Source organism: Brachyhypopomus gauderio, unplaced genomic scaffold, assembly GCF_052324685.1.
Source record: "Brachyhypopomus gauderio isolate BG-103 unplaced genomic scaffold, BGAUD_0.2 sc775, whole genome shotgun sequence".
Lineage (NCBI taxonomy): Eukaryota > Metazoa > Chordata > Actinopteri > Gymnotiformes > Hypopomidae > Brachyhypopomus > Brachyhypopomus gauderio.
Window position 1 is genome coordinate 845 of NW_027507595.1, and position 17,096 is coordinate 17,940.

The window sequence follows — 17,096 nt, forward strand, 5'->3', positions numbered from 1 at the left end:
CTAATGACACTATATGCAAGAGGACGTGCTGATGCTCCTACCTGAGGCTCACCATCTACACCAAAAAGACTGTGACTACTTGGCCGGGGAACAAGGACCTTAAACATTATCTGTAGAACCATCCTGCACACCACGGACTTGTGCTAACGGGCCGCCCAATGGAGGATGGGTTCCCTTTTGAGTCTTGGTCCTCCCAAGGTTTCTTCCTAATCCCCACCACCATAGGGAGTTTTTCCTTGCCACTGTCGCCTTGGCTTGCTCGTTAGGGACCCATACGATTGTAAAGCTGCTTTGTGACATGTACTGTGAAAGCTATATAAATAAATTTGACTTTGACTATACAACAAAAATAACTTCTATGTTTAATTTACAGTAGAACTATAATCCACATACTTCTTTGAATGGTGTATTTTTAGGCACACTGAAACAGCATATATAATTTACTATAGCTATAAATTATTATACATCTAAGCATTCCTGCTTTTAACCTAGTAATGGTGATTATGTGTATAATTTTATGCAATGTATGATTTTTTAAAAATAGTTTGTCACTTGTACTACATCCCTGTCCCACTAGTGGGCAGTATTTGACAGTGAGCTGTGTTGAGACCAGAGTGAGACCGTATGTACTCTCAGAGGGCCTAAAAATATTCTTAAAACATAAATATATATAATATAATTTATCCAAATTTATTTGATCTACTTACAGTTTGGCAATCGACATCTAAACAATGACAAAAATATAAGGAAATACATTATTCAACCGTGTCTATTCAATCTGTGTTGGAAGGTGAGGGGTTAAGTGGAAGCCTGTGAGCCTGTGTCTCCCCCTATCAGGACTGTCATGCCCGCTGTTCGTTTACAGACAGCAAAATTGACCAATCATGTCTTCCCTCTTAGTGGGCGGGCTTAACTGTATGATAATTTCCACCCGCTGTTGCGACGCTAGCTGTCGTTAGCGTACCACCGCTAGCTAGTTTCAATTCATTCCTTTGATGTATATATATAATATATACGGTCTCTGGTATGAACCCTTTGGGTACAAGCCAGGCGGCATCAGGTTATTGTAGCAGTCTGGCTGATTTGGTGTTTTGGTTAGAAAAACTGGAAATTGTGATATCACGTGCTACTCAACTTTGGAATGTTTGGTTTAGAATGTTTGGTTGGGAAGGTGGAATGTTTGGATTCAGTTTTGATGCTGAAAAGCTCAGAACAAGTCGCAAGACATTTTGCTCTGTTAATTACAATACATACAAATCTAACAAATCTTTCTATTTCTTCTATATCTTTCTGTCTTTCTATTCTTTCTATTTTTCAGGTGGAGAATGAGTTTTTTCCCCAGGAGAACCGACCAGCCTAGGCCTAGGCAGGAACAGAACCACTTCATATACACACCAGGTTTTACCACTCATGGTGAGAAAAATACATTTTCATATATACTGTACATAATTTTATACTTCTATGTAAGACAGTATATTAATTCTTATGAGTATGGATTTCCATAGGCTTATTCATAATAATTAAAAGTTAAATATGTATACACATTTATATAGTAGGTTTCTAAGGTTCGGAAAAATAACCTGTATATTTATTCTACAGATGACTGTCAAGCTCTTTATTTCATGTGTACAGGATAATATAATTAATGGAGCATGGGTTATTTCTTTGATTTCTTTGACTCAGCACAATTTTCATAAATCCCACCATGTTAACATTGTCCATGTGGCCATGGAAAAAGCAAATAAAAATAAACATTTTTAAAAAGAAACAGATTTCTAACATGACCTCACAAATTCTTAAGCATTCTCCCCACATTCTAATGACATCACATGGCACCATAGCCCTTGTTATAATCACTTGTTCATTGGGAAACACTTACAAGGCATTTGAGCCTCACTGGGAGGCGTGCTGGGTTTCACTTTACCTGCTGTGGGATTTTCAGGTGTGCCCTACAACCCCCAAGCGACAGTGATCCACACGGATCCCTGTGGACCAGCACCCTTCCCTCACGGAAGTACGGCGGGACCCTCAGATGTCGGCCATGTTAACATCCCTGTAGAAGGACCACTCCACACTGGTACTGTGTAACACTGAAGATTACATGCGTATTCAACAAACCAAATAACCATGCATGATGAAGTATTTATTACATTTGTTTGTAAGGTCTGGCAGAGGTGCAGAACCATCAGCTTTATGCACATGACCTGACCAGTAAAACATCAGTTTTATCAGAAAATATGACATCACATATTCTTCAACATTGTAATGAATTCACATGGCACTGTAGCCCTTCTTATAAACCTGATGATCTTAACAGTACATGCTCATGCTTCCTCTGTGCCCTGCGTTGGTGTTTTGCATTTAGGCCCTGACATGGAGAGGCAGAGACACCTTGCTCAGCCCCATGTTCAAGGCAAGGTTCTGAGGCAGATGGATCCAGTCTACCTCCAGCCTGCTGGTGGGTTCTTCATCGATAACTGTCTTCTTTCATATAGACATTGATAAGATATTTTTACTAGGCACGCGGACTGTTTTTACAAACATTTGTGAATGGGTCACTCTCAGGAGCTCAGTGAATTCCAGCGTGGAACTGTGACAGTATGCCACCTGTGCAATAAATCCAGTCGTGAAATTTCCTCGCTCCTAAAATTCGACAGTCAGCTGTATTATAAGGAAATGGAAGTGTTTGCGATTAACAGCAACTCAGCCACTTGCTTGAATCATATTTCAGTGGCACTTTCAGATAAAGAAACATATGCAACGTAGTACTAAGGCACTGAGAAATGTTATGGTGAGGTCATTTCTGCGAATGGCCTTATTCGCCCATGCAGGTGAAGTTGGCTCCAACAGGTGTCCCCCACTGCCTGTGCTCACTTCACGCACGACAGTCACCTCGTCAGGACTGATGAGGCCTTCTCCACCCACCTTCACAAGGTTGCCTCCACTCCCCAAACCTGCTGGCCGAGAGCCTCTCCGTGCCTTCAGGCCTGCCAAAGGTGAGCTCACTCTTTTGCTCTCCTGGAAATGGCATCCAAACCGTTTGTTGCAGCAACAAAAAAAGTAAAAAAAAAATATTTAAAAAGTTAAAACTGCTTTGAAAACCCTATAGGGGAGACCGGGTATGGTTGTAACATGGGGAGAGTTGTAACACCATCAGTTCACTCATCTGCTAGGCGGTTGTGTTTAGTATAAGGTGATAATGCTTCGAATCATTGTTATACCAGCATAGTATAATACTGATAATACATGTATATGGATTACAGATGTCATTTATCACTATTTTAGTACACCCCCAAACAATCTAAACAAAACATTGTCATGCTGCTTTGCTGGCTTCTGATACCTCATCTGGACTGCTGCTAAAGCATATATCTATTAATCTTTGTAATCTATATAACATGGCTTCTTTAAGTATTGGGTATCACCTGGACAGCGTCAAGCAGCAGCAGTCTGTGTGATATAAGGAGTTTGTGCTTTGTACCTACTTCTGTTGGCAAGGGCAATGTGAGCTTACAAGCAAGACTAGACTTGAATGTTTTATTGCAGTCAGTTGATTGTGCCAGCACCCCACTCCCCAGGCCTGCGCTGTTCCGATCCAGAGCTTTCCAGAGCTCTCCCATAGCCACTTTTGCTCCTCACTGCCATCTGCAGATTTGATTATGAATAAAAGTTTTCTTAAATGTTATTCAAATTGCTCCTATTCATTAGCACATTTCGTTTATCCACTTAATGCTACTCTTGATATACATTTGAGCCATGCCAAAATATCGATTATCATAATCTATTATTGTTATTTAAAATGCAGTATGATCTGCAGGTCTTAATTTCATATGCTGGTCTGAAGATTGAACGTGTCCTCTACAGTTCTGCCTGTGTTTCATGTCCAGGTTCAGTGGAGCCTCCCCAGCTCCACTCTCCAGGGTGGAGGAGAGAGAGAGTGGGGAGACTTCACGGGAGCAGCAGACATCTTCAACCCTTGCTCCCAGACATCTTCGAAGCAGCTAACCCCAGTGATGCTGGTAGAGGTGACTTATTGATGTTGGCTTTACTTTATATGTCATTGAAATACCTGTACAAAATGTAGAATTTATAATGTTGCATCATTTGTTTTGTGTTAAAATATTGCTAAATACGATATTTGGGAACAAGGAGATCAGTTAGTCAGAAACTTCACTCAGGTGTCAAGTGAACGGAGCTAAACTCATGAGCATGGATGCCCTTTCCCATGCAGGTTTGCCCAAATCCAGCCGCTTGCTGTCTGGGAACCCCCCCGGGTCTTTCCTACTGCCCTCCTACCCTCTGGCCACTCTTCCGGGAGTGCAGCTCACTCCCACTCTGCATCGTAGACGACACAAGCGAGACACGAGCCCTCGGCGCAGAGACCCGGGCCCGTGGAGGGACAGTACTGGTGAGCGCATGGCTACGTTGCTAAGAACGTGCTAGGCACACACAGTGAGGCATGGCCGGTTATTTGGGTGTCCGGTTAAGTTAAGTTGGTCTTGCACTAAGCTTGTCTTGCACTTGTTCCCACGTCAGTGGTAAAGTGATGAGCAGACCTAATTTTGTGGTGTCATACATACTACATGAATTTTATTTTAACCAAAAAATGTGCATATACTTGGATCATTTATAGTCACCACTTGTCAAATGTACAAAATACTCATACTGATGCTCTTCATCTGACCTGGTTTCACTCAGTAATGGAACAGTGTCTAGCAGAGGCGACATGTGCTAGCCATTAGCAGAGCTAGGCGGTACTGTAGTTTGGCGCTTCAGTATCTACCAGTATCAGAATTAAAATAATTTTGAATTGTGCCGAAATAATTAAATTGAATCAAATTGTATTTAAATGTAAGACTTCATGATGCAATAAACTAAAAGAATCACAACTAAGCTAAACTAAAACTGGGTCACACATTTACTGAAGCTCTGATAAATGTCTTCCTGCTTCTGGGCTCACGGATGCCCTGCTTTCAGTTCTTCAGTACTAATTCATTGTGCTGCCATTACATGAATTGTAGCAAGATGCATATGAGATGTTGCCGTTCTCGGTCCATCTTGCTTGAATCATATTTCAGTGGCACTTTCAGATAAAGAAACATATGCAACGTAGTACTAAGGCACTGAGAAATGTTATGGTGAGGTAATTTCTGCTAATGGCCTTATTCGCCCATGCAGGTGAAGTTGGCTCCAGCAGGTGTCCCCCACTGCCTGTGCTCGCTTCACGCACGACAGTCACCTCGTCAGGACTGATGAGGCCTTCTCCGCCCACCTTCACAAAGTTGCCTCCACTCCCCAAACCTTCTGGCCGAGAGCCTCTCCGTGCCTTCAGGCCTGCCAAAGGTGAGCTCACTCTTTTGCTCTCCTGGAAATTGCATCCAAAATCATTTGCTGCACCAACAACAACAAAAAAAGTAAAAAAAGTATTAAAAGAGTAAAAACTGCTTTGAAAGCCCTATACTACAAACAAAAAGCCCCTGCTGATCCTCTTGTACATTGCTATGCCTGCACCCATGGACATGTTTTTCTGCACCATGAAGAAACCACTATGAAACCAGAAGTTATATTTGGGATTTTTGATGGAGTACGTGTTAATATGTATTGTGCTTTTCAGGATCTCAAGTGCAAAGCACCAGGGCAGTCCCTGCTGACGACATGTGTGAAGGAGTAGTTGGCAGAGGTTGGAATTGCTTTGCTGTTAACACTGCATTACACAACAATGTTTTATATCTAGTTCTCCATGTTGAATAATGTTTTGCAGTCAGTTTTCAAGCTGATTTGAACCAAAGTTGAGCTGGTAGCCCTAAAAGTCCTAGTCAGTTTGTTTGGGTTCTGGTATTCCTCTCTAGATGAACTCAAACCAGGAACTCCCAGGGAGGATCCCCATGAGCATCAGATTTTACAGCCCTTCTACAAACCAGACCTCGCTCTCGCTCAGAGCTTCAGACTGCTTAGCTCTGATGACTGGTAAGTCACACCTGCAAAATTCTGAAGCATTTGGTTAGGGCAGGTTAAACAGCAAGTCATTTATGGTGTTCTGCATATATGGTAAGTATGCATGTATTTAGTGAAGTTTTTTCCTCTTTGTCCCTTTTCTTGTAGCATTTTTTACTTTCAGTAGCCGATGGTTACAGTGTGTGTCTATGTTCAATATCTTTATACAGGGAGAAGAAAATTGAAGGGTTGATGTTCATCCGTAGATTGGCTCAGTATCACGCTGATGTGCTTGGCAGCAGGCTTCATGATGTCTGTATTGTTCTTATTCAAGAGGTAAGCCACTATATTTGCTGACTGTGTATCTGTCTTCTGAATTCTAAAATTGGCAGCCATCAGCATGTACACATTACAGGTGATGTTGCTGACAAACTCAAGTCAGAGTTAGCATAGTACTTTGAAATTCCTTTTTTTTAAAAACATTTCTCATTTAATTGAAATTCAGATGGCATATCTAACTGTAATTAGTGATTAAGGTATTTAGGCCTACATAACACATTGCAGTGGTGGATTATACTTATTAAGATGGCGGTGGCAGTGTTGGATGTGGCTGAAACGAGCTGGAACGTCGTCTTTCCTGCAGGTACTGCACCTGCATTCTGCAGTGTCCCGCATGGCGGTGGTGTCCTTGAGGGAGTTGTACTCCAGCCTGCAGAAAGGGATGGACCAGGAAGTGGAGGCTACAGCTAAGGTCCTCCTCCACAAAGCAGCGGAGTCCAATGGCTTCATCAGGCAGGACGTGGACACAGCTCTGGACAGCATGGTGCAGAACTGCACCCCCATTCGGAGCATGAACGCCCTTCTTGCTGGAGGACTCTGGTCAGTTAGCATGCAGTGAGCTTTAAACTGTGGCTTTCAGATAGCAACAACAGTCACAAGAAGCTAACACAACACTGATTATGGCTGCTGTTTTTACTTCTCCATTGTTCTTTCAAAATATTGCCACGACCTATATCAATATTTTTAGTTATTTATCCTCTTAAATATTTTTTTTATTGAGTTCCATCTCCGCTCTGCTGATCCAAACTGCCCTTCACACCACTTAAAGAATAGGCTAGTTAGCTAGCTCACAGAGGACATACAAACATTTTCTGTTTAAAAAATACATATATCAGTCCCACCAGGATTTCGCGGGCCTTTTTTGTGATTGTTGCGGGCTAAAATGTTTGATGTTGCGGGTGTTTTTCAAAAAAATTGCGATGGAAGTTGCGGTGTGTTTTTGCTTTTTTGTGAGTACATTACAATAGGGAGTAAATGTTGTATGGTTTCCTCTATTTAGTAGTACATTTTAATGATCTATTTACCTATTTATTCAGGGTTGCCAACTTTTCAAGATCGCTTGAAGTGAGATTTGAACCTGGAGGGGGTGGCGAACATTAATTGTTGACGGGGGGCGGGGTTAGCGAACGTAAGTTGTTACCAGGCGGCCTGTAAAATGGACACAAATTAATTATTATATCGAGATCAATCGCCAGTGGTTGGCGCCAGCGCGAACTAGTAACTCATAGATATGGATCAGAGATAAATAAACTTTATCTCAGTTTAAAGTTTAAACTTATAAACTTTATCTCAGACCCTCGCCACTTGCGTGCGCTGCAGTGACTTCGCGGGCTACCGTTGCATTGTGGGGAATGTAGTGTTTGTGCGTGCAAAACACCATCGGGCGGCTGTGGCCTGCGGGTCGGTTCTAATAGTAATTAAATATCATCCAGGGGGCCATAGATAATCAATTCGCGGGTCGGATCTGGACAGTTTATCCCCGCTTTCATGTAGTGTACTGGGATACTGCTTTTCCCGATCTTTTTGCCGTTATTTTCGTCGCTCATGCTGCTTTCAGTCTGCTCCTCTTGAACGTATATACGGAAGTAAGGCGGGAGTTTGTCGACGTCACATCAATACGACATCAGTGATTGGTCAAATTTGCGGGAAAGTTGCGGTGATTGGCTGAAGTTGCAACACCGCCCTGAATTCGCGGGGTTTGCTTGAAGTTGCGTTGAAGTTGCAAATCGCAACATCGCGACTTTCTGGAGGGTCTGATATATACACTAACTGTTGCAAACTAAGCCATTGAATAGAATATGATCATTTGATTGTGCACGTAGATCATACATAAGGGTATTAAGTTTCTTTATAGAAGCAAAAAGTTGTACTGTATACATTGATTGGATGGATTAATAGTTATTACCTTCTTTTTTTGAATGCCCTAATTTTTTTCCTTCTGTTTTCCTCAAAAGTCATCTGAATGCTGCAGTAAGAAAGTGTACTGCTCGGCACTTGGCTACTTTGGTAGAGAAGATTGGTGCAGAGCGAATTATTCCTGCAGTCTCCAAGTTGGCACAGGACTCTTCCCAAGAAACCAGGTTAGTATTGTGATCAGAACGAGAATTCTACAAAGCTTATTCAATTTCCCAGATAGTAATAGATGCTGTGAGTCATGGATCCCTCACTCTCGGTTCTCTCCTGTTTTGGGGTCTGTTCCTCGTCTCAGGCGCTTGGGCCGGCGTATGCTGCTGTTCCTGTCCTCCCACCATGACTTTGATAAGATGGTGGAAAAGTACATCCCTGCCAAAGACCTGGCAACCATCAGGGACACTGTCCTCACTCTGAAATCCAAGGTGGCGATTCATGTTTGGATACATGATGAGGATTTTTTATCCCTTTCAGCAACTATGCCCCATGTTTACTCACTAAACAAAGCTTATTCACAAAACTTCTAGGTGAAACAGACTGCAATAAAAAAACATCTAAACTGTCATGGTAGACATATATTGTAAACAAATAATAAAGTACAGGGCAGTGCGTGACACCACACATTGTATTTACAGTAGGGCATGCACAGTGGTTGAGCATGGTTCAAAATGAACCGGTTTGAAACCTTTGGGATAGAATCAAAGTATGAAGCAACATGTGGACTTCAATATCATCACTCCATGTTTTGTGGTGATTCGTACGTGTGTATTCCCAGAAGAGGACAAAGGTGTCTAGGATTCCAAGATATAAGATGCGTCAGCCTCGTCTGGAGCAGCAAGAAGCTCCAGCCGCACAGACGGATCGGCAGAACACGCAGCGAATGAAGCGCAGCCTTAGGCACACGGTGAGGGACGTGAGCCCAGACGACGCGGCACCTCTGAAAGGTAACGGCTGACCTCGGCAAACGCTCCCCTCCTGTTTCCTGAGAACTTTACCTTACCGCTTACCTATGAACCTCCTTCTCATCAGACCTGCAGCTGAACAGTAATGTTCCAGCCCAGACTAAGACCGATGTCCTCATGGATGATTTGCCCACGAGCCCCAGCAATGCACGCACCCCCAGAAGTCCCGTCAAAAGTTTGATTCCCCCGCTTCATCCCAGCCCCCCCACGGCTGTCCCTACTAAACACTTACTGCCACGACGCAGACGAGCTCCCAGTCTGATCAGAGCACGCCCGTCCCTTTCAAACAGTTCTGGTGAGTGTTGCCTGCTCTTCAGCTTCTACATGTGTGATCACTGCGCTTGCACGTAAATTGCTTTGCTGTTTACACTGCACAACAATTACACAACAATGTTTTAAATCTAGTTCTCCATGTTGAATAATGTTTTGCAGTTACAAGGATGTAACTTTTTTTGTTTCATGTAGTGAGCTTCACTTCACGTTACACTGCGGGACGTCTTCTGGGCACAGGAGGATTCGGCTCAGTGTATGCAGGAGTCCGCAAGGCTGATGGAAAACAGGTGAGCATCAGCACACAATACAAGAATGATTGTGGGACCTAATTTCTATTTTAGATTGTGATTAGAACTTTGAGCTATGAGTTTTCCCTAGAGATCCTTTGTTATTCACATGGCAATCAAGTGGTCAAGTCTAATGTACCTTGACCTTTTTCCACTTTTTGAACACAAAGATCCTGATTATACAATGTGATAAGCTTGGTAATCTGTGGATGAGTATTTATCAGACTCCAGATTTATGAGTTACCCGAGAAGCTGTGGCTACCATCTGAAAGCCCTTAGATATGTTAAATATACTGTCTGTTTTGTGTAAATAACTTCACTTCCTGTGTTTTTTATGTGACCAGATCGCCATTAAATTTGTGCCAAAGTATCACGCAGAAAGGTTCATCACTGTTGTAAGTCCAATACATTTACTTATGTAATATTGCAACAATGTTTGGAAATTTTTAGATGGGTAAAACTGTAAAGGGACTATAAACGCAAAGCTGTTAATTTTCCATTCAGTGACTCCTCACAACACGAATGGAAAACAGTTCACATTTTAGATTCAGGTTTCATCTAATGATTGGTACCAATCCAGATCCCTTTCATGTTAACCTGCTAACCATAATTCCACTATAAAACTTCAAACCCATACTAACCAAGTCTTCCTTAATTTTAGCCCGGCAATACTCGCCGTCTCCCCTTAGAGGTGGCTTTAATGGAGATGGTGTGCAAGCCACCTCGTTGTGAGCATATTGTGGAGCTCCTAGAATGGTTTGAGTGCCACAAGTGCTTCATCTTGATTCTGGAGCGACCCGTCCCCTGCATAGACCTGTTTGACTTCTTGAACTTGCACCAACGCCAACTGCCTGAGCCACTGGCACGACGGATCATGCGTCAGGTGGTTCAGGCTGTCCTTCACTGCCATGACCGTGGAGTTCTGCATAGAGACATCAAGGGAAAGAACCTTCTGGTGAACCTGGACACCCTTGACGTCAAGTTGATCGACTTTGGCTGTGGCGATCTGCTTAAGACCGGACCCTACAGGCACTTTAGAGGTTATTCACCATAGGAATGAAATGTGCACCTCAAGTTAAAAAATGGGATCAAATTAGAGACTATTATAATCTTTTTATTTTGTTACTGATGATTCTCTCTCGTTGTCTCAGGCACCATGGTATACAGCCCACCTGAATGGCAGGTTGACAGGACGTATGAGGGCCGTCAAGCCACCATCTGGAGTCTGGGTGTGCTCCTCTACAGTATTATCTGTGGACATCTGCCCTTTGAGAAGGTGGAGGACATTGTTGAGGCACACCTGTGCTTCAGTGGAAACCCATCCAGAGGTGAAAAGGCAGAAGCATCTTCAAGATAACTAGAAAGTCTAAATTGCAAAATGATCATTTATGTAATTATTTAATCTGGTAATGTAATACACAACCACAGATTGATAAAATGGACTAATGAAGAATGGAGAATTGGCAATACAACATTTTGTAACCATCTTAAAATGATAAAAAGTTTTGTTCAGTCTTTTTTGTTAGTGATGGAGGTTTCTGTACAGTTCTGTCATTTATAAACTTTGAATAAGCCATTAGAACAGTCAGATCAGAAGTTTCAGATGGTAATTGATTTTCTTTCTCAACTAATCCCGTTGCTACACACACAGACTGCCGCCATCTGATAACATGGTGTCTTCAAAAGGATCCTGCAAAACGTCCTGTGCTCGAGGATGTTCTTGCACATGAGTGGTTTTTAGAAGGACTTCAGAACTAACTCAGGTTAGACAAGGAGTATAAATGGAACATGTTTGCATACACGATGAGGATTTTTTATCCCATTCAGCCACTATGCCCCATGTTTACTCACTAAACAAAGCTTATTCACAAAACCTTTAGGTGAAACAGACTGCAAAAAAAAAAACATCTAAACTGTGATGGTAGACATATATTGTAAAAAAATATTATAAAGTACAGGGCAGTGCGTGGCACCATACAGTGTATTTACAGTAGGGCATGCACAGTGTAGTCCCAGACCCAGTAGTTAAAGGACAGAGCATGGTTCAAAATGAACCGGCTTGAAACCTTTGGGATAGAACCAAAGTATGAAGCAACATGTGGACTTCAATATCATCACTCCATGATGTTGATGTGGCTTTAGGATCTGGGTGAGATGCCTCAGGATACACAGCTCGAGGCAGGCGCTCCATCCCAGCCGTGGAGTCATGCGTACCTCCTCCTCAGGTTGCCAGCAGGTGAATATTTAAAATCAAACAACAACAAAAATCAAAACAACAACAAAAAAGTGCATCCTGATTGGAACTGCTTTGATGTTTGCAATTTTGATGGTTTTGATGTTGGTTTAATTTGATTGCAGCCTTGTTCATTTTCTGTTTGGACACTATAACCCAATCCTTGTGTTTTCTCTCTTGTGTGTGTTCAGCAAAGACAGCAGCAGAGCACACATCCTTAGCATTGCAGACAAGACGGAGTACGTCAAGCAGCTCAAGGCCCTGCTGGGTTCAAAAGACTTCAGGGAGCGCATCAAGTGCATTGATCAGCTGGTGGTCGACTGCGAAGACAACCCATATATGGTCGTGGGCAACATGTTCCCGGTAACTCATTTGAACTGAATTGATTTTTAATGTTTTCAGCAGCTTTCAGAAGTGATCTGTATAGGGGATCATACGTTGGAGAACATTAAATGCTGGCACATTTTAAATGCTGGCACATCACACTGCTCAGATGTGCCAGCACTGCTCAGAGACAACCTGGCCCAAGTGGTCTAGATCTTAGTCCCAGCTATAGTGGACAATCACCTCAGCTCCAAGAATAACGCCATCTACATGGCAACAATAGGTGCCATTCACGCTCTCATCAATAACCTTGGTGGGTTCTTTTCTCTCTTCACAAAACATCTTGAAGAACACATGCCACTGGGCTTTAGAAAAACAACAACAACAATGATTGTGTTCTGTTTTACCTTTGGGGAAAAGGTTCACACAAATCGGTAAAAGAATGTTCTTGCTCTTTGGCTAGATGTTTGTGGTGCAGATCAAATGGAAATTTCCTTTCATATTAAGGCACAGTCCAATATAAAGAGAAAAAAAAGACTGACAGGAGATCTTGCGTTATCTGACAGCAGATCGTTAAATAATGGAGTTTACAGTGGATGTGCTTAGGCTCTTTTGTTCTGCCTAATATGCACTCAAATAATTATGCATATGCGTTCCAAATGACCATTTGCAAACAGAGCTTTGTGCTCCTATCAGATACTGTTCATATATATTTAGTTAAAGTGTAACATTTTATGTGAATAATTAGTTGTTTTGATAAAGCAGGACACGTTTCTAAAAAGAATGACCATACTGTAAATATTGCTGAACTTGACCAACACTGTCCTTGATCTATCTTTTTTCAGATAACACTACTTCTTCAACCGTTTTGCACAAAGGCTCAATTTCTCAGTGGAAAAGCTAAAGTGGATCTTGTTGATAAAGTTGCAGGTAAGTATACAATATACAGTGTCTAATCTTTTGTGGTTGTGTATACAGAAATATTCTACAAATTCAAATACATTTATCAAAAAACAATTATTTCAGAAAGTCATTCCACTGATATGCTAAGAGATGCCAGAGATAAAAAAAAAGATAAAAGATTTACCAGAAATACTATAATTCCTATATTTATTAATAATATTTATAATATTGATAATAATCATTCCAGAGAGTTACCATAGTTACCAAATACTGTCACTTTAATTGAATTAAATCTTTCTAGGTTAAGAAAATGCTTCTGCAATAACCCAGTACTGTCCAGGGTTGATTTATTTATCTTGTTCTTTTTATAGAGCTGGTTAGGGAACTCTACCCCTGCAAGCCACAACTGGTTGAGCAGAAGGTGCTTCCTCTGCTCTGGTACCTCCTGGGGACCTCCAGCAACAGTGGTACGGTCCACGGGAGGGGTGGAAGCGTGAGAGGGGCCACTGTCCACCTGTGCCGAACCGCAAGGGCCTAAACGAGTTTGTGAAGAACCTCTCGATCAACTGAGAGCTGCCAGCCAGACCTCCAGACCAAAATAAACCCCAACATGGTTTCTACTTGAAGATGGAGATGTTTGTGCATTTCTTACTGTGCCTGCACTTTAAATGAAAGAGAGAGGAAGAAAGTCAAATTAGCAGAAAGCTAAATCATTAAACTCAGAAGTCCTTTTAAATAAGGAGCACAGATTTTAGCGAATCACATCAGGTTTAACATGCCTAGGAGCTCTGCTCTTTTTGCACTTTGAAATACTAACACTTATCATGATAACTGTTGTCATGGTGACTATAGATATATATTGTTCTATGATTGTTATTTTCTGTTGACATATCCTGAGATAACTGTGCAGAATGTAATTTATCACATGCACAAGGAACAAGGATCTATAGTCTTTTTGTTGTTTGGTATGTGTAATGTGCCTTTTCAATTAGGAGTCTTAAATGGTTGTTTTAAAAAATTAAAAAGCTATGATTCACAAAATTACTTTTGTACTATAGCCAGAGCTTAATTTGAGCCGGAACAGGATCTGGGAACTCTGGGAATCCAGTAAATTTCAAGCCTACTAATTATAAGTTATGAAAAAATCTGTCTGCGTTGAACCAATTAATTGAACAAATAATTCTATAAAAGACATTTTTTAAACACAAGATCCACATTCAGTCTTCCTAAATCACATAAGAGCTCTCCCTTTTAGCGATGGCTGTCCGTGTCTCTCCTATAAAGCTAGTTATACTTTCACGAGTGACCGTAGCGCGCGACTTCGCACACCTCGCTGCGAACGGCGGAGGCGTTTATACTAGCCGCGTCACATGCAGTGTTGTCTGAAACGATATGATGTGGTAGAATAAAGAAACACCCCTCAAAAACAGGAGAAGGAACATCTACCTGATGAATTTTAATGTTGCTTTGTGTTTCAGATTTGAAAAGTGCTGGAATTTAGGCTATAGTACTTGATAATGCACTTAAAATGCACTTCTTCAATTAACTAAGTAAAAAACTGTCATATTGGAGGAACACAAAAAAACTGCAAAGTATAGTGTTGACAGGACTGACTCTGGGGACTCTGTTTTGCCAATATATTCATTCCTAGAGCAGTGTCTCTTAATCCTACTTGTGGTAATTCACATAGCTCAACACACATAATCCACTTCACTAATGACTTAATAAACCGTTTGTTTGATAAGCAGTTGGAGCTAGATCATGTACATTCAATACTTAGTGTGTTGAATCGTGGAATATTTAAAACTGTGTGGAGCAGTTAGGAACAGGACTGAGAAACACTGCCATAGAGTTTCAAGCTCAGCTCCAGGATACCAACAGCTCAATGTTATTCCAATTTTAGAACAATACAGTTGTATAAAATTAAAAATAATTTAATGCTAAACTGTGCAGTGTTGTGGACACAGGACTGAAATATGAAACCCCTGCTTTAGCCCTACACTTCCTCCTCCCTACTCGTAAACTGTGTGGTGACTCCTTCTTCATGGACCTGTAGCACAGGCTCTCACACTGACCTCCCCTGACAGCCGGTGTTCGGTCGAGTTGTGCTTAGCATCGAGTTGTGCTCGTTTGCGGTTTTGCACATGCGCAGACCCACAGGCTTGTCATTTGTTTCTATTGTCATTTTGACCTATAAACATGTAAATGTTTTACATACTGGCTTTGCAAACATGACATGAGGCAGGATTTCATGAGGCAAATTCGTGGTGGTGCCTCCACTTTTCTAGAATGTTCAGAATGGTCAGCGCAAAATTTAAGAGATTTCTTTCCATACTCTCTACTTCACTGTAATCCATGCCTTAAAAACAAACAAAAGATAAGATATATAGCACATTATACTCAGTACTCTATATATAATAGAGATGTACTATGAAATGTACCATTTTACATACAAATAAAATTATAAAAGTTATCCCATCTCTTCTCTCTCCCTATCCATATATAGCTATGGAGAACAGGTGGGATGAGGTATTCAACTTCCTCTCTCAGGGATCATACCCATCTGGGTATAATAACTCCCAAAAATTACATTTGAGGAGGTATGCTTCCAAATTTACTGAAAAGGGTGAGCATTTATTTGTTTAAATGTAGCCAGTGTCTTGGTAAGGTAGCTCTTTAATTATTATACGACTTTAATGAATGTTAATGAATATTCAATGCAGAAGGACAGCTTTTCTTTAAAAGTAGAAAAGCCATAAAATCCAAAGAAGAGGCAAGAAAGCTTTCAGGAATTTCACGCCTCTCCGATTGGAGGACATTCAGGCATCCTGAAAACTCGAGCTGCAGTGTGCTCCAGATTTTACTGGCTTGGCATGACCATTGATCTTGCCAACTGGGTATGTGTTGAAGTGCGTTCTTGTGTGTTTTGAGCTGTTGATAAATCTGCATATCTGTTATAAATGAATGAATGAATGAATGTTTCAATTTATATAGTGCCTTTTCAGGATACCCAAGGCGCTTTACAATTGTTAAGACAGCTACCTCTCAGACAACCAATCACACACCGGCGAGAAGCGGCAGCCAATTGTGCACAGCAACTTGTTTTTATTGAACAGAGAGAGACACAGACACACACTATGGGCATTTTTGCTGTTTAAGCATGGTTACATAAATGTGTCTCTAAACATACTTAATTATAGCATTTTACCCACATGTCTCATATCAAAATGTTCAGAACAATCTCAGTTCTCTTCCTAATGAGGTTACATTGACTTAGAGTATTGCATAAATAAATAATATGGTCCTAAACCTGGAAATATGAGGCATATTTTCAAAAATTCTTTCATATTTTATATGAAATTACACATTTACTAAAAGATCAATAATATTGTTGCTTGAAATATGTTTGCACAAGGGTTTGCTTCACAAAAATAGTGAAACATGTAATATATATAGTAGTATACAAGTATAAATTAGTGTACAAAAATGTGTACACCAAACTACGAAACTCCCATCAAACTCCTGAACTACAGGCTAAATCAGCTTAGCCAAAACCATATCCACTCATCTAGATTATTATATACTATACTTTCACATCTACAAAGCAAGCATATAGGCAAAAGACAAATACGAAATAATAAAAAAATAAGTAAAAATAATTTTATAAAGAATAAATTACGAATTTTGCACAGAAGCAGTTTCTAGCGATATTGCATTTAGTCATCGATCGTTTATATTTTTCATAAACCCCTCAGGAAATCAACACAGGTTCATCAGTAGACGCTAGCTAGCCAGATGCTAGCTAGCTGCTAGCTAGCGAACTAACTACACGGGACCATCGCGAAATTCGCGACCCTATCTGTGATCGTCCGCTATTATAGTGATCAATATTGCAAAATAACATTCATTTAGTCATCGATCATCAACATA

The 17,096-nt window shown here is 41.0% G+C and overlaps 2 protein-coding genes across 3 annotated transcripts; both read left to right on the forward strand.

Annotated features, from left to right (window-relative positions):
• Positions 1-911: 911 nt before the first annotated feature.
• Positions 912-7,407, forward strand: LOC143508083 (uncharacterized). 2 transcript variants are annotated; one of them, XM_076996645.1, is made up of 11 exons: positions 912-1,413; positions 1,943-2,077; positions 2,366-2,458; positions 2,832-2,996; positions 3,888-4,025; positions 4,232-4,408; positions 5,179-5,343; positions 5,615-5,680; positions 5,850-5,967; positions 6,165-6,270; positions 6,578-7,399. In XM_076996645.1, the coding sequence occupies exons 1-11, from the start codon at positions 1,326-1,328 to the stop codon at positions 6,830-6,832; spliced, it is 1,506 nt and encodes a 501-aa protein (XP_076852760.1). In that variant the 5' UTR covers positions 912-1,325; the 3' UTR covers positions 6,833-7,399. The 2 variants fall into 2 exon arrangements, with proteins under 2 accessions (XP_076852760.1, XP_076852761.1); XM_076996646.1 differs by lacking the exons at positions 912-1,413; positions 1,943-2,077 and adding an exon at positions 2,157-2,262 and having other exon boundaries at positions 6,578-7,407.
• Positions 7,408-8,233: 826 nt separating this feature from the next.
• LOC143508082 (serine/threonine-protein kinase pim-2-like) lies at positions 8,234-15,894 on the forward strand. Its single transcript, XM_076996643.1, has 12 exons — positions 8,234-8,354; positions 8,483-8,609; positions 8,960-9,128; positions 9,214-9,441; positions 9,612-9,706; positions 10,051-10,101; positions 10,368-10,746; positions 10,858-11,034; positions 12,131-12,302; positions 13,109-13,193; positions 13,538-13,633; positions 15,673-15,894. The coding sequence occupies exons 2-10, from the start codon at positions 8,499-8,501 to the stop codon at positions 13,110-13,112; spliced, it is 1,386 nt and encodes a 461-aa protein (XP_076852758.1). The 5' UTR covers positions 8,234-8,354; positions 8,483-8,498; the 3' UTR covers positions 13,113-13,193; positions 13,538-13,633; positions 15,673-15,894.
• Positions 15,895-17,096: the final 1,202 nt, after the last annotated feature.

Excerpts from the sequence above, each read along its gene's own strand:
- LOC143508082 (XM_076996643.1), top strand. The coding sequence starts at position 8,499 with ATGCTGCTGTTCCTGTCCTCCCACCATGACTTTGATAAGATGGTGGAA. Across the intron at positions 10,747-10,857 it reads ACCCTACAGGCACTTTAGAG|GCACCATGGTATACAGCCCA; the intron begins GTTATTCACCAT and ends TCGTTGTCTCAG. Across the intron at positions 11,035-12,130 it reads CAGTGGAAACCCATCCAGAG|CAAAGACAGCAGCAGAGCAC; the intron begins GTGAAAAGGCAG and ends GTGTGTGTTCAG.
- LOC143508083 (XM_076996645.1), top strand. The coding sequence starts at position 1,326 with ATGAGTTTTTTCCCCAGGAGAACCGACCAGCCTAGGCCTAGGCAGGAA. Across the intron at positions 5,344-5,614 it reads TGCCTTCAGGCCTGCCAAAG|GATCTCAAGTGCAAAGCACC; the intron begins GTGAGCTCACTC and ends TGTGCTTTTCAG. Across the intron at positions 6,271-6,577 it reads GTATTGTTCTTATTCAAGAG|GTACTGCACCTGCATTCTGC; the intron begins GTAAGCCACTAT and ends TCTTTCCTGCAG.